This window comes from Mytilus trossulus, chromosome 4, assembly GCF_036588685.1.
Source record: "Mytilus trossulus isolate FHL-02 chromosome 4, PNRI_Mtr1.1.1.hap1, whole genome shotgun sequence".
NCBI classification, from domain to species: domain Eukaryota; kingdom Metazoa; phylum Mollusca; class Bivalvia; order Mytilida; family Mytilidae; genus Mytilus; species Mytilus trossulus.
In genome coordinates, this window is record NC_086376.1 from 93,328,305 (window position 1) to 93,355,004 (window position 26,700).

Consider the following 26,700-nt stretch of genomic DNA (forward strand, 5'->3'; position numbering starts at 1 on the left):
CCGGATAATGTAACTGTTTAGAACTATATTTTACAGCGCATAGTATAATTTGGATGTAATTTTCCAATAGCAACCACAGAAGCTTTCTTTTTTGAAAACAGTAGCTACACATTTTCTCCATCAAGATGAGCATGTCAACATCATTACGTTATGAACTGAACACAGGGGGTTCAAAAGCATTTAAAGAATCACGACTAAGACAACAAGAACGAATCCAGGTATCAGTATTAAAGCCAAAAGAACAGTGGTAACCAGGTCCTCAAATCTCATTTCACACCAAGTTGTTTTCCCTTAACACCTACAGTAATGTTGGATGTATATATATGTTCCGGACCATATGAGTATTTGGACCATAAGCGTATGGTCATGACCATATGCATATACTCATATGGACCCACCATACGGGTATGGTCGGACCATATGAGTATAATATTTGTTTGCTTATACACCTTAATTATCGCTAATAGACGTATTTACACTTGTATGCAAATTTTTCCGCCATTGCATAACATCACACAGGTTCCCGTAAACTTTGACTTCATAACTCAAAACATATGACGTCACAACTAAAAAGTGATTGTTGCTTGACGTCAAAAGGTTATTTGGAGGTGTTATAAAGTCATTCGGAGGCAAAATACAGCTAAATACCAAAAGTGTAAATACGTTTATCTCGGCTGACCCGGCCGCTTGAACTTTCGATGTCAACAACAATCACTTTACCATTGTGGCGTCAGATATTTTGTTTTTATGACGTCAACATTTTATGGGAACCTGTGTGATATCCAGCAATGGCGGACAAATAGCGATACGGCCATGGAAAATTCATGGTTGGTTTCCCCTAACATGGGAACATTTTAGAGACCCGGCAGGCAGGCTTTTTTTTTTTTGTAACCATGCGTAATTATCTGTACATTGGAACTCAATGAACTTGTTCCCAAAGTTAACAACATCTCCAACACACATCCCTCCTTCAACTTGGAATGGTTGCAACTCAAGACTCCCTTATTTCGAACTGCTTTTGAGGATTTCTTGAAGATTTTATATAATTTTAATTGGCTGCATTAGTGATAAACTGTATTGCATTCAGATATCGCAGATCAAATTTATTCGTTCATTGTGTATTAATACACATTTTTTGATTGAGTTAAGTCTGCCAATTGATATTTTATCGTGTGTTTTTCTATGTTGTGATGTTATGCTATTGTTTCAGGTAAAGGGAGAAGGTTTAGATCCATTAAAACGTTTAATCCCGCTGCAAATGTTTGCACCTGTCAGGAATCTGATGTACAGTAGTTGTCGTTTGTTTATCATCAATATGTAATATATACTTGTTTCTCGTTTCCCGTTTTTTTTATATAGATTAGACCGTTTGAATGGTTTTACAATAGTAATTTTGGGGCCCTTTATAGCTTGTTGTTCGGTGTGAGCCAAGGCTCTGTGTTGAAGGCCGTACTTTAACCTATAATGGTTTAATTTTTAAATTGTTATTTGGATGGAGAGTTGTCTCATTGGCATTTACACCACATCTTCCTATATCTATAGACCGTCGGTTTTCCTGTTTGAATGGTTTTACACTAGTAATTTTGGGGCCCTTTATAGCTTGTTGTTCGGTGTGAGCCTAGGCTCCGTGTTGAAGGCCGTACATTGACCTATAATGGTTTACTTTTTTTTACATGTAAATTGTTATTTGGATGGAGAGTTGTCTCATTGGCACTCACACCACATCTTCCTATATCTATGTTTTGTATATTTTAGGGTACATGCATGAATCATTAAAAAAAATTTAATTAAATGACCGGTGGTATAATAATGATCCGGTCGGGTTAGGAGAAACCATCAATTATTTTTCCATGGCCTAAATGTATTAATGGGCCAACCATATGAGTATTTGGCCCAAACTATTATAAAATAAAATATTATCAACAATACAAAAACTTTATTTTAAAACATAATGATGGTTACATGACATTGTTTTTTCTTTATAATTCAAATACATTTTTTTATTTTTTGTTGTACTACGTACTGGTTACTTGTATTACAGACATTTAGAACTTTACATTTGAATAACTATGTCTTGTGCCACTTTGGTCCCACCATTCTGCAGGTCCTAATGTTATGTATGTTTATTGATATTATAAGACTTCAATTTGACAGGATTCAGACGAAGGATCTGATCAGGATGAGGTATGGATGTAGGAAACACACATTTAAAAACTTTGCAAAAAACATGACCTAAATGTACATGTAGATATATATATGTAAACAAACCCTTTGACTTAATGTATGTATTCTGTTGCTTTTGTTTACATTTGTCATTTATATTTATTGCACAAATAGATACAAAGCTTAATCCCTATTTTATCACTTTCACAAATCAGTCTCAACACAAATGGTAAGAACATTTTATTGAGTTTTATTCTCAAAATTTGCTTCACTTTATATGGTGTCTAAAACATTTGTTTTTTTCATTGAAACTTTGTTAAAAACACTTACTTAATTTAATGCTGGAGGAGTTAATTAAGTCCATTCAAACTCTCACATCAATAGATACCTTCATAGGTGGTGACTTTTTAATTGTTCTAGTAGTAGGGAGCAACGTTGGATAAATTTAAATATCAGTATTTGTCTATGAGCATTGCTTACTAAATGTAAAAATTCACTTCAGAAAAATTCCAAATAAAATAGTAAACTCCTTTAGGCAGGTACACACAGATGCAATTCATTTTGAAGTTCAAACTTTGAAATGAACAGTAATGTGGAAAAAGGTTTATTTAACTGATAACTTGATTTTTTTTTTGATTTTTTTTTTTTATTGAAGCTTGTTTTTCCTTTTTTTAAACATTAGATAATAGACACACTCACTGATAGTTATGTACATATAAAAAGTTGTGCACATTAGCTTCAAGCTTAAAATAGAAATTCTTTGTTTTGCAAAAATTTGCAAACTTAATGCAAAGATAAAAAAGAATTGACATCTAGCTCATTTAATTTTATATTTGTTTATTGTATTAGCATAGTGTTTATTCTATTTTAAAGTCAGTTCATAATCAAATGTATATGTTTGTATAATGTATTTGTATCATACTCTACATAATTCATTTTCTAAAACATGAAAATAAAAAATTTAAACAATTTTTTTTAGCAACTGATTATTTGAGGCAGTAATGGTCTATGAAAATTGTGCCTATCTTTGCTTTGTTTTATAAATGTTTTCATAAAAATCAGCTATGATAATGCTAATTTATGATCCCTGTAAATTTAACCTCAAGAAAAGTAGTGGATAGAGGGCACTTAAGTATTCCAGTTACTGTAAATTATAAAAATCACTATGTTAAAATATCGCATGTGAGTTTGTGATGATTTTTTAGATTTTAGATTGTCATTTGACTTTCACCTGTCCAATCCCCAAAACAATAATTTGATTTTTATTTCTTCATAGACAGAAAACACATTACTCATTCCTTAAATATATTTAACTTATTTCATACACATTTATATCAGGTCCCGACTTCAATTTAGTACTTTTAGAAAAGATTCAAGTACATATATGTATTAAATGGTAGTTATTGGTTACACTTACATGTATTTTTATGAACTTTTTAAAAATTTACACCCCCCTTTCTGTTGCCATGAAAAATTTCAACCTTTTTACATTACTATACATTATAGTTATATTAACAACTATTTAAGCTAGTATACACGTATGTTCATGACTACATTGTATATGTTTTGTATTTCATCTTATGTGACATCTATTATCCTAATGAAGCAAAAAAAAAAGAGTAAAAAATGAAAATGTTCATACATCATTGTAACACTTAATTTACTGACGTGATTATATACTTAATTAGCATTTTGTATTGAATATGGTCTAGATTCTGTTCAAATAGTTTCTGATTGTAAAAATGACTTCAATTACTTAATCTTCATTTTTCTTTTACAGACAGATGAAATGATGGCTGATAGACAAAATGTTGTCAGATTGTAAGTTTGAAATAGTAATACATTTTATATTGTTACCAAATAGTCGGCCTATATTAGGACTGCTTTTGGCCTCAAATTTCAGGTTCATCAGATGAAAGATTTTGACCACTTTTTAAACACTTTAGTCATTCTATTTCACTTGATTTAATTAGTTTATGTGAAAGATTTCAACTGATATATGTGCATTGTATCGTCAAAAACAGCCCATATTTATATAGCAGAAGCATTCTTCAATCCAAAAAATAGCTAAAAAATTATAGTGACAATTTTGTAAAATTGTTATATTTTTGGGCCAAAAAGGGGTCTTACCGGTACTCCTTTGCTGTCTGTAGATTTGATAATCTATACTTAGCTTAAGAAATAAGTGAACACTTTTTGGACTATCGTAGTAAATTTAATATGGCTACCTGATCTTACCCGGTACCTTAGACTCATGATACCACAGTGAGATTCAAACTCATAAGTAAAAAAACAACCTGACAAACAATAGTTTACAAAACAACAAAGAAAACTAAAAACTGGGGGTGATCTCAGGTGCCTTGTTTGGAACTTTGAAAGGGTAAGGAGATCCTACTCCATATGTGACACCCTTTGTGTTGCTTGTGTTAGTATTAGTTACATGTATTACAATTGCTTTGTTATTGAATGCATGATATTCCTTTCTTTTGCAAACAGAGAATTAATAACCAATCAGAGAGCTGGATGGCATACAAATTTAGAAAAAGCCAGTTGGAATAAAAATATACAGCACCAAGACAAAAAAATCCAAGAAGAATTAAGACTAGCTGCTAGAGCATCTTTAGCTGTAAGTTATTGTATTTATCATTGATTTGATTATATTTTGAGATGGCCCAGATTTTTACACCTGTGAAAATTCATAAATCAGCTTTTTTTTTTAAGTACATGTACATTTATTTTGTTATGTTTTCAGAAAAAAAATCAATTCCAAACATAAAACTGTGTGAATATGTTTTGATTTTAAATGAAACAAGGGTATTATATGGATACACATCATTTTGTCAAAATAAATAGCTTGATAATATGCTGATAACTTAGACTAATAGTTAATTTGATATTCACCTTTGTCTGATTTTTTTTTTTTTTTAAAGATTGCAAAATCAAACTTCATTGTGTATACTTTATTTATTATGTAACTTAATGATAAAATCTTTGTGTGTGTTTGCTGTTGTAGTAAACAGTTTCAACAATGGCAATGTTTTTGTATTATCGATATCCATTTTCTATTTTCTTAAATTTCTTAAATAAAATTTATATAGGCTAGCCAGAGTTATCTCCCATAGACCATGTTACTTTATGTTACAGGTCAGACAAAAAGCATTACAGAACCAGATAGCAAGAGATTCAGAGAAATACGAACAAGAACTACACTTGAAAGGGAAGACATTCTTCAAGCAGAGAATATAAGTTCAAAGGATTAAATTATCTCAAACTGTCAGAACTTTTATTTTATTATAAAAACCAAGTCTTTAAAAAAAATGTTAAATGCAAAACATGATATGGAAGATTAAATATGCGGGTAGAAGTTTTTTGGATTGAATTATTTCAAACTGTCAGATTTTATTTTTTATGTAAAAGAAAAACAAGCCAACTTTGAAAAAATGTTAAATGTGTAACATAATATAGAAGATTAATAAATATGCAGGAAAAAAATGATACTTTGAAGAACTTTTTCAGTATTTTATTCTTTTTAACAATTTTACTTTACAAGTAGTAGCTTTAATACTGGTATTTCTTTACCTTTGTTATAAGTGACTAAATTACCTTATGAAATCAGCATTAACAGTAGATCAAATCCTCTTCAAGTATTATTCTTAAGTGTTGTGAAGATATACATCTTTTTATAGATATTTTGAACCTGTTGTCATATTATTATTTCTTCGTTGTTGGTCTTGTGTCAAAGGAGAAACTATGTTTTCAATGTATTAAATTGGTTTGTGCAGCATTAATCTTAATATCTTAATATAGAATATATTTTTGAATTAAATTTTTATAATTCTTATTTTTAAATTATTTATGTTATATGGTCTTTTCTTATATGTTGATCGTGTATGAATTTACCTAAATCTGCTAAAAGAGCTATTATGAGGTATAACAATGCATCTAGATACCATATTTTTTATATAAATTTTCCATTTTATTGTCATATTAACTAAGATATACTAACAGCATTAGCCGAACTGATATTGGTGTCATTTATTTTACATGTTGAATAGCTATGCATTGGCTTTAAAACAAACGAACTCCTCTTCTCTTTTTTTTTTTATTAATAGAAAATATTTATTATTTCTCTTGAAGTCTGTGATAGATGTTTTTCATGACAAAATATAATTGTATTCACTTATCACTTGTTTATATCATTAGCATATTCATTAAAGTATAAATGATTTATAATGGTTTTGTATTATTTATTAACTTCCCATGATGTCATAATAAACCTAATCAATATTATATATATAGCCTCCTTGATTATACTGAAGTGGATTTCCCCTTATAGTACATGAAATTCAGTTAAAAATTAATTTTGGTAAGTTTTGAGTGATTAGGTTTATAAGATGCTGTTTATAAAAGTTCTGAAAAAAAACCACCCAAAAAAACAGCCCAAGAACTAATCATTTATCAAGATATGGTTGAAGCTCTCCAGTTAAGATTGGTAACTCAGTACCCTAACTTAAGCATGTTAAGAGAGATGGATGAAACCAAATGTATATTGTTTGCAAGCTGTTTCATTGGATCTCTAGACTTCTGTTTTATTAGTCCCCTACCAAGGAATCATGACATGTTACTGATCAAGTTCAAATTTTGTTCCAGTCTGATGATTTTGTGCAGAGTTATTGATCTTTGACTTACAAAATTCACTTGAATATTAATCAGTTTTCAACACTTTTATGTCATGCTTGAAGATATTGACTTGATAATTGTTATATAGTTTATACCATGCCAAGATATAGATCAAGTTAGAATTTTGTTTCAATACAATGAATTCTTAACTGGTAGTGGACTATGTATTGCGTTGCAATACTAACAGAATGCTTGTTTCACTAATTCATATTTTTTTCATATACCTTAACACAATTTGACACCATCTGAGACCATTTGACAGAAACTCTCATACAAATTAATAAAAAGAAGATGTGGTATAATTGCCAATGAGACAACTAACCACCAAAGTTCAAATAAAGTGGATATAAATAGTCAACCAAACAACCTTCAACAACCTTACCATAATTGGCTTTTTAAGGCTCGACATGAAAAATTAGAAACACTCTATTTAAGAAAACTAAAGACCAAATTAATAACAAGACCATTTCGGAAAAACAATTATGACAGTCAAGAAGCAATGACAATCACAGAACTACAGGCTCCTGAAATGGGACAGCAACATAAATAATATGGGGAGGCTCATGTTTGAAGGTAGAATTGTTTGCCATTATGTGTAGTTGACCATTTATATTGTTTTTACTGTAATTGTGATTCATTTATTTAGGAGTTATGCTCCTTTGTACTGAATAAAATACGTCAACAGTTTGTTACACCGATCCTCGAAACCACACAACAGAATATCATGAAACTTAGAAGATGATAAGTACATACTATGTTTAAGTACATATTGTCCGAAATTGTGATTCAATTTTTTTCTTGGATTTATGCCACTTTGAACATAGAACTTTTTCCTAAATTTACTACTGCAACAGTTTGTGTCGCAACTCCTTAACATGTTTATATTCAATTTCTTTGACATTTTTGTGAAAACTAAGCTATCTTACAACATTTTGTAAACGAAAAGTAATTTATTATCTCCCTTATTTCAAAGAAAATATATAAAAACCACAGATTTACGCAGCACTCTTTTGATATTTTACTGAAAGTGACATTTTATAAACTGGAAGCAGCTTATCATCTTCCTTATTTCATGTGAAAGTACATAGAAACAATGAATATTACGAACTAGTGATAAATAATCAATCATATGACTGGCACTGGAAGTTACAAATTTATTTCTAAATTTTTCTACATTTTTTGTATTTTTGGAAATAAGTGCAAGCCATCTTATGAAACAGGAATTGATGCCTCTAGAAATAACTTACTCAACCATCCTTTCACCAATTTTCTTATCAACACATCATTATGTGAAATTAAAGGTGGACAGATTTTAAATTTTAATTTGTATGCACATCTGAGAAAAGTAACATCACAAAAATACCAAACTCCAAGGAAAATTCAAACCAGAAAGTTTCTAATCAAATGGCAAATTCAAAAGCTCAAACACATCAAAAGAATGGCTAATTACTGTCTGTGTCATATTCCTGAGTTGGTACAAACATTTTCTTATGAAGAAAATGGCAGATAAAACCTGGTTTTATAGCTGACTAAACATCTCACTTGTATGACAGTATTAACCTGGTTTGATTGTGCTATTGGCATAAATAAACTGCAGTACAAATAAACTGTTTTAGTCCAAATATAGATTGCCAGTCGTGAAGCAACAATTTTGTTTTCCATTATGAACAATAATAAAACAAAGAACAAATATTATCTATTTTTTAATGATAGCATAAACAAAATAAATTAGAAATAACAGTAAAAATGGTTTAAACACATTTAACAACAAATATAGAATGACATTATACAGGATTTCTGTTTCAAACAAAAATCATCTATCATGACCATTATAACCAAACAATAATTCAGTAACTAATCTTGTTTTTCCCTTCAAGTATTAGTGCTTTGAGTACAGTAAATTTAGTATATAACATTTTAATGGTAAAAAATTCACAAGATTTTCTTTGCATTTGTTCAGTTTTTGACAGCAAATATAATTTCTGAACTACATTTTAATAAGTTTATCATTAGTGTTTAAGTCAATTCAAAATTTATACTTATTTAAGTTAAAACTAAATGACATAATATGTTATAAATTAAATTCTTGTTTTGAATGATTTCTTAAAACTTGTCACAACAGAACAGGTTTTTTTTATCTGAAAAAATAACATGAAATAGTTATAAGATCTAAGAAGACTTTCAGAATTCAACCAATACTGCAATAAATTTTATAGCCTTAACGAGCTTAGTACGATTTTGAGTAATACATCAAAATGATGACAAGTTAAGATAGGGTAGACTCTATTTATTCTCTTATACCAAAACATATCTTAACTTAGCTATATATAATAATGCAAAATGTCTGTAAGAAAACATTATTTGTGACAGTTCTGACCTGGTGAGGTCATCTTGACCCTACAGTAAATTAAATCATCAATGAAGACCACACTCTATTGTGACACAATTGTTTGACCTTCAAAAGAAAGGAAATCATTCCCTATTGAAAGATATATCATCTCCTTTTTATTTCTACGATTCTTTAAAAACTTAATATTAATTTATATGTGCTTAAATACAAACAATAGAAATAAAAATAATACTGATATACCAGTTTCAAACAGAACTATGTATCATGTACAAATAAATATCAATGTGACTTGAATGAAATCCTTTCAATCTTATAGCATAGTATGTAAATATAATGAAGAGGCATGAGTTATGGACTCTACAATGTAATGAAGAGGCATGAGTTATGGACTCTACAATGTAATGAAGAGGCATGAGTTATGGACTCTACAATGTAATGAAGAGGCATGAGTTATGGACTCTACAATGTAATGAAGAGGCATGAGTTATGGACTCTACAATGTAATGAAGAGGCATGAGTTATGGACTCTACAATGTAATGAGAAATGAATAAATGTTTTCTTTCAAATGGAACATGAAATTGAAATAATAATAATAAATAATTTTGCATATCCAATAGGGAAATAATCAAATCTATGAATTGTGTCAATTTTGTAAAAGTTAGCATTTGAAGGTTCTATTACAAGTATGTAAAATTCAAGTAATTAAAGAAGAATATAAATTCTGAACAGTGAAAATATACATTTCTTTGTATTCAAAAGTTTTTTCCATGAACAATATTACCCAGCTGACTATATATTTTGAAATATAATCTTACCTAAAATTTAGAGTAAAAGATTGAAATAAGCAAATTGGTTAAAACTGTACATTCATGAAATGACTGGCAGTGAAATAAAATTTTCTTCATATGGATGTAAACTTCATAAAACTGTTATCATGTTAACAACATATTGTGTTAACATCACATAATACAATGACAATGAATCTTCCATGAACAAGACTAGAAATTGTTTAATGCTGCTGGATATTAAGAGGATTAAAAACTATTATAATAATTACAATTACACTTGTCTTGTGCGAGTATTGATCACAATCTATGGACATCTTTGAGAAAGTCCCCTACAATCTATGGACATCTTTGAGAAATTCCCAACACAATTTCAAGCATAAACATGTACTGATGAAAATATTACACATTAGGATCAAAACTTAATTCAATAAATAAAAGAAAAAGTTATGATTATGGTAATCTGATGCTGAAAGTTCAGCTGAAAGCTTATAACATTTTGTTAGAGCATAAATTATGAAAACTTTAAAAGTTAAAAAGCAGATTTGTAAAAAGTAATGATTTATCTCAAACTTTTATGAATGAATAACATTACATTACTATCATGACTATTGTACAAAACTATGACATAGTTAAACTTTGTTCAACATAGCTATAACAGGAATGCACAAAATTTCAAGAAATATTTATACACAAAGAAATAAAAAGTTTGAAAAAAGGCTTTAAATTCATGAAAACACAAATAGAACACCATCATCCCTCTCCTTATTTTGATAATATGTACTTAATAACCATTTATAACATAAATATGGCAAGTAAACTTAAGTTGAGTTGTTAAGTACATTTCTTTTCACAAAGCACCACTTGATCAACATTAACAACCACAGTTTGTTGTTTTATACATTCTTTTGTAGAATTTTCATCATCTCTGTTTAACAAATGTCAGGGAAAATGTACATTTGTCACATAAACTGCACCAAGTACTCTTAAGCTTGTGGTAAAAGTTTATGCATTCATGCAATACCACAACTTAACTTAACACTTTTGTGAATGCTGTATAATATCAAAACTTTAGTGAATGCTATCTAATATCAACACTTTAGCACAGTGATGTCAAATTATCACTATGTTGGTTACAACACTTCACGACAACTTGAAGCTGATCATTTAGGTAGGAATAAACCATCCTCTCAATCTTCTTTTGGATTTCGATTTTTTTTGTTCACTGCATAGATCCCTGGATTCTTATCTTTTTTTTTTAATATTTGGATTTGAAGATGAGGATTTTTATATTTAAGATCATAGGAATCTGTTTTAACTCAGTGTTGAAGTAAATTGTTTTACCCTTGTGTAACTGAGTAAGAAACAATATCGTTGATAAAATGAACACATCCGGGGTTACTTCTTAATGCCTCCAAGTAAATTCTGTACCAAACATTTAATGTTAATCATGTCCAAGACTGCACTTACTTTGCTGAAAAACAAAAAAATAAAATCATAAATTAAATGAAAGAACTGTTACCCTAACTGTCATAATTTTTATCTAAAAGTACAAAAATAAGTGGCATATAAGTAAAAGCTACCAGTCCCAGAATAAGTAGACCCATTAGTTAAACAACTTGTCATTAACAACAACCATGTACAACCCATATTAAAGCATCAGCATTTAAGTTAGCTGTATGAAGTCTTACAGTAATTCATTTATTGATCCCATATTTTTTTCTTCTAATATATATTTAGCCATTGGTGTCAAATCTTAAAGCTTCATGGTCTGTGAAAATGAAGTGGGGCAGGTCACATACATAATGTTAACTCTTCATAATGGATTAACACACAGTTAACCACATACCTGAGACTTATCATGTTCCATTTACAGGGATCTTAACCAGATCACAGGAAGTGATGTCATGGCAATATGACATATACTAGATTTATAATTGTGAAAGTTGATTTTGGTTAACCAGATTTTTCTAAACAATGTTGTGTCAATTTTTCTGGAATTTGATGTAAAAACCTACTCTCCTGCTTAAAAACCAATTTCTTTTATTCCTCAAAGGTTCAATATACAATATAACAAAGATGTTGTTGTCCAAAGTTGCTATCTGGTACATTAGATTTTTCGGTTATTTTGTCTTAAATCAAGCCATAGGTATTTCCTTTGAATTATTTTATATATTGTCAAATCTGAGTATTTTTTAGACAACTTGTCATAATGAAACGTTTAACCCCACCACATTACATATGTATTTTTAAGTTTTGTTGCTGTACATCATATTTGTTATTTGTTTATTTTTTTGTGTACATGAACTGTTTTACATTTTTCATTTAAGGTCCTTAATAAATTACAATGTGGTAGGGGTTTTTCTCATTGTTGATGGCCATACTGTGACCTTAAGATGATAACTTCTATGTACCATATCTTATTTTCATATTTCAACTTACATAGTTTGTCTGGAGTTGTTTCCCTTTCTCAAAATAATCACACCAATCATCAAATTTTGCCTTGTAAATGTTTTTAAAATTTTTCTCTGCAAGGAAATGAAAATGTTACAGTAGATTGTATAAAGTATTGTAATTCAACATATCTTAAATTGTTACAAGTATAAATCAGAGTTACCTTGCCAATATGATAGGTCCTATACCAGGAAATAATTTACCAGAGAAATCTCACATCTTTTAAATATGACTGCCACTCGTTTGGTATTTTGAAGCAATATGAAGCTGATATGTTATCATGTAGATAATATCCATTTCCTTGAAGAATTCTGGATAGATAAATAAGTCCGTCTAAATATTCTTAATGAACATCTCCATTTTTTAATAATTTAATTTTTTAACGTCTTCTGATTAATTGGCTGAAATAAGTCTACCAGCTCATTGACATAATTTTGTCATGTGACTGTGAAATCATCAACCTTTTTTATGATTTACTCTTTAAAAATGGAATTGAGCATCGAAAATTATAAAGAATTATAAGGAATGACTGTAATATTAGTAACAGCAAGAACATGATCTGAGATTCAAATTACATGTTAACAAATTCTCTTATGATATATTATAACATAAAGTAATATCCTTACCAGTAACAACTTCCACTGTATGTTTGGCTGCTATTAGTAATGGATTTTCTGCATCATAGGCTTGATAAGTGCCTTCATCGTTTAAAGTCAAATTAGAAATAACTAAAGAATTTTTACTATCTACAAAACAACGCTCATCTAGCTTTAATTTTTCAAAAGTGTTGTTGTCTTTTCGCCTCTTTTTCCATATGATATTTTTTCCAAATCCACATATGTTTTTATTAATAAGTGTCATTTTCAATGTACCATATTCCACTTTTGTTACATTTTTTCCATTACTATCTGAAAATTGAAAGAAAAAAAATGATGTCATATGCAACTTGCAATATATAATATATGAAAACAACATGTTTTAAATTTCAAGAGTTTTTTTTACAAGGAATTATTTGAATCTGGAATAATTTTGAATTCTTAAAAAATTGATCAAAAATGTATGTTTCAAAATGAAGCATAAATTTAATAGGCAATTTTTTTTTCTCTCTGTCTGTTATGATGTGAAAATATGGGGGCTAATTATTTGTCGTGTTTTGAAGCTGAAGTTTACTGATTGTCAACTTGTAGTAAACAATCAAAAAAGAAGCATGCATATTGAACATGTTTATAACATGAACAATGAGATAATAGTTTATTTCAATGAGAGATCCATGCGTATTGCGATCACCAGATTTTTATGAGACAGGTCTCTTTGCATACGGAAAATATGTTGACGATTTGCTTCCTGGAAGCAAGCAATTAAAAAAAGTAAACTTTATCTAAATGAGTACAAATCAAAAACTTTTCTTCAGAAAAAAGTATATGTACATATGAAAACTATCCATTAAGTTATAATAAAGGGCTGCGCTTTAGCGCATGATACGCCCGTTGCTCTTTTAACTTGTCTTTTATTGGAAAATCCCCCCTTTTTTACGCATAAAAACTCATAACACGGAAATGTAAAATCTGAAATTTATAAAAATTGAAAGGGAGCTTACATCAATAGATATAAACAATTCACCAAAGTTTCATGGACATTGGTGAAAGCCTTTTTGAGTAATTGTCCGAAGTGTTGAAAATCCCCCTTTTTTAATGAATAAAGTCCCATAAATCCAAAACTTTAAATCTGAAATTTATAAAAATTGAAAGGGAGCTTACATCAATAGATATAAACAGTTCACCAAAGTTTCATGGATATTGGTGAAAGTCTTTTTGAGTTATTGTCCGAAGTGTTAAAAATCCCCCCTTTTTTATGAATAAAGCCCCATAAATCCAAAACTTAAAATCTGAAATTAATAAAAATTGAAAGGGAGTTATGTCAATAGACATAAACAATTCACCAAAGTTTCATGGACATTGGTGAAAGCCTTTTACAATTATTGTCCGAAGTGTTGAAAATCCCCCCTTTTTTATGAATAAAGCCCCATAAATCCAAAACTTAAAATCTGAAATTAAAAAAAAACGAAAGGGAGCTCATGTCAATAGACATAAACAATTCACCAAAGTTTCATGGACATTGGTGAAAGCCTTTTTTAATTATTGTCCGAAGTGTTGAAAATCCCCCCTTTTTTATGAATAAAGCCCCATAAATCCAAAACTTTAAATCTGAAATTAAAAAAAAAAGAAAGGAAGCTTACATCAATAGATATAAACAATTCACCAAAGTTTCATGGAAATTGGTGAAAGCGTTTTTGAGCTATTGTCCGAAGTGTGGACGACGGACGGACAGATGGACGGACAACGGTATACCATACTACGTCCCGTCTAAAAGACGACGGGCGTATAAAAACCATACTCATATTTTTTTTTTTAATTTGAGGTTTTATATGACTTTAACATTCTTTAGGAACTAATAAAATTAGATTAAATGCAGTTCACTTAGTTCAATTGAACTCTTAAAAGCTGAGCTTGAGAAACATTAAATCATATTAATCATTAAAATAAAGAAGTGAGAAACTGAAAGTGTCATTTTCAATGTACCATATTCCACTTTTGTTACATTTTTTCCATTACTATCTGAAAATTGAAAAAAAAATATTTCTAAGACAAAATAAAATTTTCTAGGAAATAACTGAAACAGTTCAATTACCCTTCTAACTTAACAGCCAGTCAAGGTTGTTAAAAAACACAAAGTAGAAGATCCAACCCAAACTGATAGTTTTATCATTTTCACTATGATGTCATACACAGCTTTTGAAAGTTTGTAGTCCTACAAAAATTTAGTAATGATATCTGACATACCAATAGTTTAAGAACATCTGGAGGGTGTAATTAGATAGAAGACTTTCTGATTGTTTATTTCCATGGACCTAAATAGAGGTCTTATCAAACGATGTCCTTTAATTTCTTCAATAACAAAACTGGATTCAGGGGAAGTAATAACTTCTTAACATTCTTTAAGAACCAATAAAGCAAAAATTAATGCAGTACATATACAATTTTTAATTGAATTATTAAACGCTGAGCTTGAGAGACATGAATTCATATTAACCATTAAAAAAGAAGTGAAAAACTGAGTTCATAACTTACAGACAAACTCATTTTTATGTTCTGCAGATAACGGATCAAAATTATCAAAGTTCCAGTATTTGTCAGAAGACCTGCAAAATAAAAACATTCATTTCAAAGATCTTACTCCATCTGTGGTACATGTATTACAAAATCAAATGTCCCTAAAATTCATAATTGTAAACTCACAAAATAAGTTTTGTGAGAAAATAAATGCAGTAAATTTCAAACATGTACTAACATATACTTTTAACTATGATAATGAACTGTATAATACTAATGTTAACACCACTGAGAACCAGTTATTTGTGTCTTTAAGACATGTACAATCAGAAAACCAAACTTTCTCATAACATTACTAAAGAAACATAGAAGTGACCCTATCCAAATTTGTACTTGAACAGAGTTTTGTTATAATAAGCATTGTGTATAGATTTCACAACATTTGGAAGAGGCAAACTTAAGTTGAAGAAAGGAAAAAAAAATCATTAATTTTCCATTTGTAAATTGGCATACCTATCGATTGTTAAAAAAAGACATCACCAAAATTCAAACTTGATCTGTGTTTTGTGGTTGTTAATCATTTTGTATATAAGTTTCATAACATTTTGTTGAGGCAAACTGAGGTTAGTTAAAATGGAACCTAATAATCAGTAATTTTTCCATTTATTTCTAGGCACAACTCAAAAACAGTCATACTAACCCTACCCCCCTTTCTGTAGAAAAATAATTGTGTTCTGTGCATCATGGTTATGAGGTTTGTGTTTATGTTTCATAACATCTGTTTCAGACAAACTTAAGTTAGGATAACTTGAATAATTTAAGCCCTTTCCGTGTCCGATTTTCTCCCACACGAAGGCTTGAACTCCTTGTGATCATTGGCCGCGTCGCCTGCTTTCTGTGAGAGAGAGCCAATCAGCGGCGATCAGGATAATGAGTCTGCGCAACTGTCTTGTAATTGTCTTATTAAACACGTGTGTTCAATTAACACAAATCCGATAATAATTAATTAACATCAATTAACATTAATTAACATCAGTTTACATCGTTTAACATCAAGTAACATCCAAAACTCCTCCTTCTTTAGCTGCCAATTTAAATCAAAATTCCCATATTGCAAAGCGGTGAGAATTTTCCGGTTGACGGTCTTGATCGAGGAAGACGTTCAGGCGTTAATGTAGCCTTCGTATAGATCAGCGGAATATAACGACTGAATTATTCAGGTTAAAGTTAGGAATGAGAAATCAATGTTGGACATACAAATGGCCTTGACAGACACAGGTAAAACCAAAATACCCTTTTCTTTGGCCTTTATTTAACAGACCGACTTACTTGTGAGTGTAATGTACACATTGATCAGAGGTTTTGTCCCAGACACAATAAGGATCATATATACATGAGTCTACACACTGATGGTTCCCACAGTCATTCTGGACATTAATCTGTGTTACTTTATGGTCTGTTCCTAGGTACACATACTTGTCCTGAAAACAAATAAAAAAAGTTGTTTATCAAGTCATCACATTAGTTGTCTATTTTTTTATTTTCAGTATAATAAAGGAACAGAGTTCTTATGTCACCCGCATTTCACTTTAACGTGACGGTACCCAAATTGCACCTATTTTGACAGTTTTTTCAACTACGATTTTTTTATGATCAAGACAAAAGTTTCCATTTTGTGTTTATTTTGTAACCGTATCCTTCTTTTTTATATAGGTACACCAATTTGATTTTCAATTCATGTGGAATCATAGAAAAATGAGTCTGAACTAACTTCAAAACCATCAATGATTCTGTAATGAGGAGTACCTAAATTGCAACCATGCTTAAATTCTCATCGACAAAAGTCAAATAAGAGAGCTTTTGTTTATTTTTTTCAAATATTTTGAACAATTGGATATTTGTCCATGCTTACTTTTCTTTTTTTTTAAGAAATGGATACTTGAAACATATTGTATATGCTAATTTTAAAAAGATGATGTTTTGATGACGTCGCATGGCGATGTTATGTTACATTTTGCTTTTTTTGTAAAAACTTCATCTGTTGATAAATACTGTAAACGTTTTTGTGTATATATCTAAATATATTTACCTATTTTGAAAGATATGAATAGTATCAAATCATAAACATACAAATTGTTTAGTCTTTAGGAGATCTTGAAAGATTTTCGCTGCATTTTTTGGTAAATAGGTACAATTTGGGTACCGTTACGTTATATAACATTTCCAAGGGCACTTTAACTCTTTAGAAAAAAGGATTGTCAGTCATTTTAGAACTGTATATTATATTGCTGATATTAACCTATAGTATAAGTTTTATAAAAATCTGACAAGAATTGTAACCGTGAGATGGCTTACAAGGCCATTTTGCGTATATTTAATATTTCCAAGAGGCATAACTCAATGTCTCCCGCAACGAGTAACAAGAGAGTCAAGCTTTACATAGGGGCAAACAATATTAATCCTGCTGTATTAGAACATAGGCTGAGCCAGATGTTTAACAGATTTATTCTTAAGGTAAGTCCATACTGACAGTATTTGCTCTTTCTTTAAATGCAACCTGGTTTATGTATTCCCCATTTTGTACATAATTAAATGTGTCTACAATTGTTAGGTACTTACATGATGTTTCAATGACCAGATAACTTGTGTTTCATCAAACGGAGAGTATATACTGGATACATAGGTTTTGTATTCTTGACCTTTATCCTGAGATGCTATTTTATAAACTTTTCCTCTATCTGAAAAACACATATAAATATATATAAAATATTCAGAGCAATCAATTGCGACATAAATTCTTAGAAAGGTTCACTAAAACTAGGCACAATTGAAAAGGAGTTGTAAATAGTGTACTAATAAAAGTAAGGAAGATCAAATTATTGAATCAATCAGCCTATATATCTGTGCTTTAGTAAATAGTGTTGAAATGAAGTCTTTGTCCATTGGAAGTGCTTCCTATATATCTGTGCTTTAGTAAATAGTGTTGAAATGAAGTCTTTGTCCATTGGAAGTGCTTCCTATATATCTGTGCTTTAGTAAATAGTGGTGAAATGAAGTCTTTGTCCATTGGAAGTGCTTCCTATATATCTGTGCTTTAGTAAATAGTGTTGAAATGAAGTCTTTGTCCATTGGAAGTGCTTCCTATATATCTGTGCTTTAGTAAATAGTGGTGAAATGAAGTCTTTGTTAATTGGAAGTGCTTCCTATATATCTGTGCTTTAGTAAATAGTGGTGAAATGAAGTCTTTGTCCATTGGAAGTGCTTCCTATATATCTGTGCTTTAGTAAATAGTGGTGAAATGAAGTCTTTGTCCATTGGAAGTGCTTCCTATATATCTGTGCTTTAGTAAATAGTGGTGAAATGAAGTCTTTGTCCATTGGAAGTGCTTCCTATATATCTGTGCTTTAGTAAATAGTGTTGAAATGAAGTCTTTGTCCATTGGAAGTGCTTCCTATATATCTGTGCTTTAGTAAATAGTGTTGAAATGAAGTCTTTGTCCATTGGAAGTGCTTCCTATATATCTGTGCTTTAGTAAATAGTGGTGAAATGAAGTCTTTGTTAATTGGAAGTGCTTCCTATATATCTGTGCTTTAGTAAATAGTGGTGAAATGAAGTCTTTGTCCATTGGAAGTGCTTCCTATATATCTGTGCTTTAGTAAATAGTGGTGAAATGAAGTCTTTGTCCATTGGAAGTGCTTCCTATATATCTGTGCTTTAGTAAATAGTGGTGAAATGAAGTCTTTGTCCATGGGAAGTGCTTCCTATATATCTGTGCTTTAGTAAATAGTGGTGAAATGAAGTCTTTGTCCATTGGAAGTGCTTCCTATATATCTGTGCTTTAGTAAATAGTGGTGAAATGAAGTCTTTGTCCATTGGAAGTGCTTCCTATATATCTGTGCTTTAGTAAATAGTGGTGAAATGAAGTCTTTGTCCATTGGAAGTGCTTCCTATATATCTGTGCTTTAGTAAATAGTGGTGAAATGAAGTCTTTGTCCATTGGAAGTGCTTCCTATATATCTGTGCTTTAGTAAATAGTGTTGAAATGAAGTCTTTGTCCATTAGAAGTGCTTCCTATATATCTGTGCTTTAGTAAATAGAGGTGAAATGAAGTCTTTGTCCATTGGAAGTGCTTCCTATATATCTGTGCTTTAGTAAATAGTGGTGAAATGAAGTCTTTGTCCATTGGAAGTGCTTCCTATATATCTGTGCTTTAGTAAATAGTGGTGAAATGAAGTCTTTGTCCATTGGAAGTGCTTCCTATATATCTGTGCTTTAGTAAATAGTGGTGAAATGAAGTCTTTGTCCATTGGAAGTGCTTCCTATATATCTGTGCTTTAGTAAATAGTGTTGAAATGAAGTCTTTGTCCATTAGAAGTGCTTCCTATATATCTGTGCTTTAGTAAATAGAGGTGAAATGAAGTCTTTGTCCATTGGAAGTGCTTCCTATATATCTGTGCTTTAGTAAATAGTGGTGAAATGAAGTCTTTGTCCATTGGAAGTGCTTCCTATATATCTGTGCTTTAGTAAATAGTGGTGAAATGAAGTCTTTGTCCATTGGAAGTGCTTCCTATATATCTGTGCTTTAGTAAATAGTGGTGAAATGAAGTCTTTGTTAATTGGAAGTGCTTCCTATATATCTGTGCTTTAGTAAATAGTGGTGAAATGAAGTCTTTGTTAATTGGAAGTGCTTCCTATATATATGTGCTTTAGTAAATAGTGGTGAAATGAAGTCTTTGTCCATTGGAAGTGCTTCCTATATATCTGTGCTTTAGTAAATAGTGGTGAAATGAAGTCTTTGTTAATTGGAAGTGCTTCCTATATATATGTGCTTTAGTAAATAGTGGTGAAATGAAGTCTTTGTCCATTGGAAGTGCTTCCTATATATCTGTGCTTTAGTAAATAGTGGTGAAATGAAGTCTTTGTTAATTGGAAGGGCTTCCTTTATATATGTGCTTTAGTAAATAGTGGTGAAATGAAGTCTTTGTTAATTGGAAGTGCTTCCTATATATATGTGCTTTAGTAAATAGTGGTGAAATGAAGTCTTTGTCCATTGGAAGTGCCTCCTATATATCTGTGCTTTGGTAAATAGTGGTGAAATGAAGTCTTTGTCCATTGGAAGTGCTTCCTATATATATGTGCTTTAGTAAATAGTGGTGAAATGAAGTCTTTGTTAATTGGAAGTGCTTCCTATATATATGTGCTTTAGTAAATAGTGGTGAAATGAAGTCTTTGTCCATTGGAAGTGCTTCCTATATATATGTGCTTTAGTAAATAGTGGTGAAATGAAGTCTTTGTCCATTGGAAGTGCTTCCTATATATATGTGCTTTAGTAAATAGTGGTGAAATGAAGTCTTTGTCCATTGGAAGTGCTTCCTATATATCTGTGCTTTAGTAAATAGTGTTGAAATGAAGTCTTTGTCCATTGGAAGTGCTTCCTATATATATGTGCTTTAGTAAATAGTGTTGAAATGAAGTCTTTGTCCATTGGAAGTGCTTCCTATATATCTGTGCTTTAGTAAATAGTGGTGAAATGAAGTCTTTGTCCATTGGAAGTGCTTCCTATATATCTGTGCTTTAGTAAATAGTGGTGAAATGAAGTCTTTGTCCATTGGAAGTGCTTCCTATATATCTGTGCTTTAGTAAATAGTGGTGAAATGAAGTCTTTGTCCATTGGAAGTGCTTCCTATATATATGTGCTTTAGTAAATAGTGGTGAAATGAAGTCTTTGTCCATTGGAAGTGCTTCCTATATATATGTGCTTTAGTAAATAGTGTTGAAATGAAGTCTTTGTCCATTGGAAGTGCTTCCTATATATATGTGCTTTAGTAAATAGTGTTGAAATGAAGTCTTTGTCCATTGGAAGTGCTTCCTATATATATGTGCTTTAGTAAATAGTGTTGAAATGAAGTCTTTGTCCATTGGAAGTGCTTCCTATATATATGTGCTTTAGTAAATAGTGGTGAAATGAAGTCTTTGTCCATTGGAAGTGCTTCCTATATATCTGTGCTTTAGTAAATAGTGGTGAAATGAAGTCTTTGTCCATTGGAAGTGCTTCCTATATATATGTGCTTTAGTAAATAGTGTTGAAATGAAGTCTTTGTCCATTGGAAGTGCTTCCTATATATATGTGCTTTAGTAAATAGTGTTGAAATGAAGTCTTTGTCCATTGGAAGTGCTTCCTATATATATGTGCTTTAGTAAATAGTGGTGAAATGAAGTCTTTGTCCATTGGAAGTGCTTCCTATATATCTGTGCTTTAGTAAATAGTGTTGAAATGAAGTCTTTGTCCATTGGAAGTGCTTCCTATATATATGTGCTTTAGTAAATAGTGTTGAAATGAAGTCTTTGTCCATTGGAAGTGCTTCCTATATATATGTGCTTTAGTAAATAGTGGTGAAATGAAGTCTTTGTCCATTGGAAGTGCTTCCTATATATCTGTGCTTTAGTAAATAGTGTTGAAATGAAGTCTTTGTCCATTGGAAGTGCTTCCTATATATATGTGCTTTAGTAAATAGTGTTGAAATGAAGTCTTTGTCCATTGGAAGTGCTTCCTATATATATGTGCTTTAGTAAATAGTGTTGAAATGAAGTCTTTGTCCATTGGAAGTGCTTCCTATATATATGTGCTTTAGTAAATAGTGTTGAAATGAAGTCTTTGTCCATTGGAAGTGCTTCCTATATATATGTGCTTTAGTAAATAGTGTTGAAATGAAGTCTTTGTCCATTGGAAGTGCTTCCTATATATATGTGCTTTAGTAAATAGTGGTGAAATGAAGTCTTTGTCCATTGGAAGTGCTTCCTATATATCTGTGCTTTAGTAAATAGTGGTGGAATGAAGTCTTTGTCCATTGGAAGTGCTTCCTATATATCTGTGCTTTAGTAAATAGTGGTGAAATGAAGTCTTTGTCCATTGGAAGTGCTTCCTATATATCTGTGCTTTAGTAAATAGTGGTGAAATGAAGTCTTTGTCCATTGGAAGTGCTTCCTATATAGCTGTGCTTTAGTAAATAGTGGTGAAATGAAGTCTTTGTCCATTGGAAGTGCTTCCTATATATTTGTGCTTTAGTAAATAGTGGTAAAATGAAGTCTTTGTCCATTGGAAGTGCTTCCTATATATCTGTGCTTTAGTAAATAGTGGTGAAATGAAGTCTTTGTCCATTGGAAGTGCTTCCTATATATTTGTGCTTTAGTAAATAGTGGTAAAATGAAGTCTTTGTCCATTGGAAGTGCTTCCTATATATCTGTGCTTTAGTAAATAGTGGTAAAATGAAGTCTTTGTCCATTGGAAGTGCTTCCTATATATCTGTGCTTTAGTAAATAGTGGTAAAATGAAGTCTTTGTCCATTGGAAGTGCTTCTTCATTTTTTTTCTGAGATGTTCTGTTGTAAGATATTTCGCAGGTAAATTTTTTCTGACTTTCTAGTTAAAATAGTGTAAAATAAATGATGAAGTTCATGTTTTTGACATTCTAGTCAAAGCAAGTATTTATCATAGAATGATCGACCTTTTAAGGGAGTAGATAAATTCTAATGAAATGGAAAGGCACAATATTCAGCATGGCTTATTATACTTACTCGACCCAGCAAAAAACACATAGCCATTTTGAACTCCAGGTGCAGCCTCCATCTCAATTTGTTGGAGTTCTTCACCAGGGAGGTAGAAAACTGGTTTCCCGTACTTATGCTGTACTGTTTCATGCATAAGTGGATGATCAACAATAAATCCTAGAACTGTGTCTGCTGTCTTTAATGAATCATTGTAGCACTAAAATCAAAGAAAGAAATGTTTAAACAAAATATAAGAATAAAATGTACAGCTTAACCAAAGTTCATTGACCACCCATAAATTGTCATTGTAAAATATATATACACAAATTTTTTACACTATTGGGTCAGGTAAGGGTGAAGGTTGGTAACATTAAAACACGCTGCAATTATTTGTATCTGTTCTTAGTCCAATTATTTGTACCTGTTCTTAGTCGCAATTATTTGTACCTGTTCTTAGTTGCAATTATTTGTACCTGTTCTTAGTCCAATTATTTGTACCTGTTCTTAGTCGCAATTATTTGTACCTGTTCTTAGTCCAATTATTTGTACCTGTTCTTAGTCGCAATTATTTGTACCTGTTCTTAGTCGCAATTACTTGTACCTGTTCTTAGTCCAATTATTTGTACCTGTTCTTAGTCGAAATTATTTGTACCTGTTCTTAGTCCAATTATTTGTACCTGTTCTTAGTCAGGAATTTAACGTTCAGTGGTTGTTGTTTGTTAATGTGGTTCAAAGGTGTTTCTTGTTTCTCATTTTTTTTTTATAGATTAGACCGTTTGTTTTCCTGTTTGAATAATTTTACAATAGTAAGTTTTGGGACCCTTTAAAGCTTGCTGTTAGGTGTGAGTCAAGGCTCCATATTGATGACCACAATTTGATCAACTTTTACAAATTGTGGTTTGAATGGATAGTTGTCTCATTGGCACTCATACCACATCTTCATTGTATCTATATAAAGAGCAAAGCATTTTTGAAAATCAGAAGAAAAACAAATTATTTGATGGTGGCCTTAAATTTCAAAGTGTTTACATATTTGTATCTACATCATTATAATAAATGATTTTGTATTATAAAATGATAACAATTATATCTTATCTTCTTTACCTGTCCAGGTCTTGGGCTAGGAACAGTGCTAGCCTTAGCCTCTGTCCAGAAGGACATATCACTATCCTGTGTTTTAAAGGGTCCATTTAATACTCTGTCTATCTCAGACTTTTCAAAAGCACAGATTGCTGAAGCTGGCAATCCATTGCTGGAAATGAGAAAAATTTAACATTATAAAAGAGTATGTTGAACAAACTTTTGAACAACTAATATGTCATCAAGTCAAAAAGTGTATAAGTAGTGGAGTAAAAATATCATATTCTATAGCTATCGTTTTTTTGTTATTTGAAGAATTAAAGTGTAAAAGGCAGATATTTCATTTTTTTTCCAAATTCATTCACAACACTTAAAGACTCCACAAGATTTAGAGCTAGGAATATTGTAGACACCTGTCTATAATTTACAATGATATGCCCTTGAGATGTCTTTTGGTTATATTTGTCATTGAGTTGTTGTCTTAGTGATACATACCTCCACATCTTGTTTTATAGGTAAACAGATCATTAGATGATAAACAATGAAACGGATTGTAAATTTGTGACATCATCACCAACGTGTATGCCACTTACACAGCACAACATGAGCATGATGTGGGCAATGTCAACCCCTTTAGAAGGCACTTGCTTTGCAGTTTTATATGAGAGGACAAAGCCTCAGGACATGATGTAAACTAAACAGAATCATGGATTAGATAAACTATGGTCAGCGATTGCAAGGGGTTACCCAGGGGTAATTGCAAATGTTTTTCAGACAGCTAAGTCATATTTTGATATAAACATCTTTTTCACAGAACTGTGATAAAATACAAATTTAGTTTTGTCCTTTCACATAGGTTCAAATCAGTGTCATAATTTAAGAGAAGGTATGAATTATATAATTTATAGTAAAGGACAACAATCATTGGAAAGTGATGGTAATAGCTTTATACACTTATATTGAACAGGTGACTTGATAACACTTTAACAGATTCATTATACACTTGACTTAAAAATATCATATCATACTTACGCATAAGTAGTAAAAAGACCATAGAATGTATTTTCATCAACTGACACTACATCTTCTGTAAACACAAATATAAACAATTCTTAATTCAGTATATAATGAAGTTCTTTAGATTTCATATAACACAAATCTACTTATAATAGAAGAGTTCATAGTTTTTGTTTTGCTTAAAATCTGTATACTAAATTTTGGAACTAGAGAGCATTTTGTCATGTCAAGGTTTTTAAAGCTTTTATACAGATTGAATTTTGGCTCATTGTTGAAGGCTGAGAAGTGAACTCAAGATCTTTACATCTGCACTATTTGGTCTTTGGTTGTTTGTTGTCTCCCATTGGTAATCAAATCACATCGTATATATAGATAAAGATACATATTCAACTTGAAATAAATAGGGACTGTGTCCCAAGAGGAATATGGAAGATATTTTGCATATGTGCCTAGCTATGTTGTTTTGAAAGCAGTAAAACAGGCACACTGTTGACTGCAATAAAAGTTTACAGTAGAATATTGTTTTTTATATTAACAAATTTGTTCATATTAAAGTCAGCATCTATGTCACATGTTTTCACACTCTTTTTGACATGTCATGTCACTACAACTATGGGGACGAGGACTTTATGCCCCCTCATTAAAAGTACTTTACACTTTAAAATTTAACAAATATTTTTCCAAAAGTATGACTTGCTCATGTTTTATTATAGTGTAATTCAGTGTTTTATGGAATGTATAATGACCTTGACTGTTAAAACTTACGTATAACATCAAAGTACAAAGGGAAAGCTCCAGACAAGGAACAGTTCAGTCGAGCTTTCTGGTAACTTGTCCATTTGTTTCTTAATAAGGAATCACCACCCACATCTTTCTGTAAAATAATACTCAGACGTTGAATTACTTAAAATGTATACAATAATTATATAATACTATAATACCATTGACAAAAATAATCAGAAAGGAAGATGCAGCAATTTGATTGGCTAAGATAGATGTGAGATAAGTTTGTGATAAGACATCTATATCATGCTTTGTAGCCAGTCAAGGTCGTATTACACTCCTGTAGAAGTTTTCATCGGGAAGTCCTTTACTTTAACATGTATTATGTCACATACGAGAGTGATTCCTATTAGCTATGAGGTTATACACTAGGCTTGAATTATTATCTGAAACTTTGAATACAAATAGCTATGTTGCACTGAGGCAGACTTTCCTGACAAAAAAACAATCAATTTTCAAGTATAGTTTACTTTTTTGATTTGACCTCTATACAAAATGTCAACCATGCCCTTTTTAACTATAAAAACTAACACATGTATATAAATAATGAATGAGTAATTTAATTATCAAGTAATGTAATGATCTATGAAATAAATGTGACAAACCTTGCAGACTTTTCCTACACGTGAATATAGTTTGGTTTCTATAAACTCGGTTTCTACAGCTATTTCTCTAAAGAAGAAGAAAACTCTTTCATCTACACTAAAAGAACCTGCAAACTGGGGATCTG

At 30.8% G+C, this 26,700-nt stretch overlaps 2 protein-coding genes across 10 annotated transcripts in view; one reads left to right on the plus strand and one right to left on the minus strand.

Annotated features, from left to right (window-relative positions):
- Positions 1 to 23: 23 nt before the first annotated feature.
- LOC134716348 (cilia- and flagella-associated protein 141-like) lies at positions 24 to 5,567 on the plus strand. Its single transcript, XM_063579287.1, has 4 exons — positions 24 to 218; positions 3,944 to 3,984; positions 4,660 to 4,789; positions 5,308 to 5,567. Exons 1-4 carry the CDS (start codon positions 126 to 128, stop codon positions 5,407 to 5,409), a joined length of 366 nt encoding a protein of 121 aa, XP_063435357.1. The 5' UTR covers positions 24 to 125; the 3' UTR covers positions 5,410 to 5,567.
- Positions 5,568 to 8,533: 2,966 nt separating this feature from the next.
- Positions 8,534 to 26,700, minus strand: part of LOC134716349 (semaphorin-2A-like) — an 83,824-nt gene continuing 65,657 nt past the window's right edge. For 8 of the 9 annotated variants that reach the window (XM_063579290.1, XM_063579291.1, XM_063579289.1 and 5 more), the window contains 11 exons: positions 26,576 to 26,697; positions 25,953 to 26,061; positions 25,203 to 25,257; positions 24,195 to 24,342; positions 23,118 to 23,307; positions 18,163 to 18,281; positions 16,873 to 17,024; positions 15,562 to 15,632; positions 13,060 to 13,341; positions 12,422 to 12,507; positions 8,534 to 11,453 (listed from right to left, as the gene is read on the minus strand). In XM_063579290.1, the coding sequence (XP_063435360.1) occupies positions 11,424 to 11,453; positions 12,422 to 12,507; positions 13,060 to 13,341; positions 15,562 to 15,632; positions 16,873 to 17,024; positions 18,163 to 18,281; positions 23,118 to 23,307; positions 24,195 to 24,342; positions 25,203 to 25,257; positions 25,953 to 26,061; positions 26,576 to 26,697 (1,364 nt within the window). In that variant the 3' untranslated portion in view covers positions 8,534 to 11,423. Of the gene's footprint in view, positions 11,454 to 12,421; positions 12,508 to 13,059; positions 13,342 to 14,935; positions 15,049 to 15,561; positions 15,633 to 16,872; positions 17,025 to 18,162; positions 18,282 to 23,117; positions 23,308 to 24,194; positions 24,343 to 25,202; positions 25,258 to 25,952; positions 26,062 to 26,575; positions 26,698 to 26,700 lie in introns of those variants that run through there. The other variant, XM_063579296.1, reaches the window with a different exon arrangement.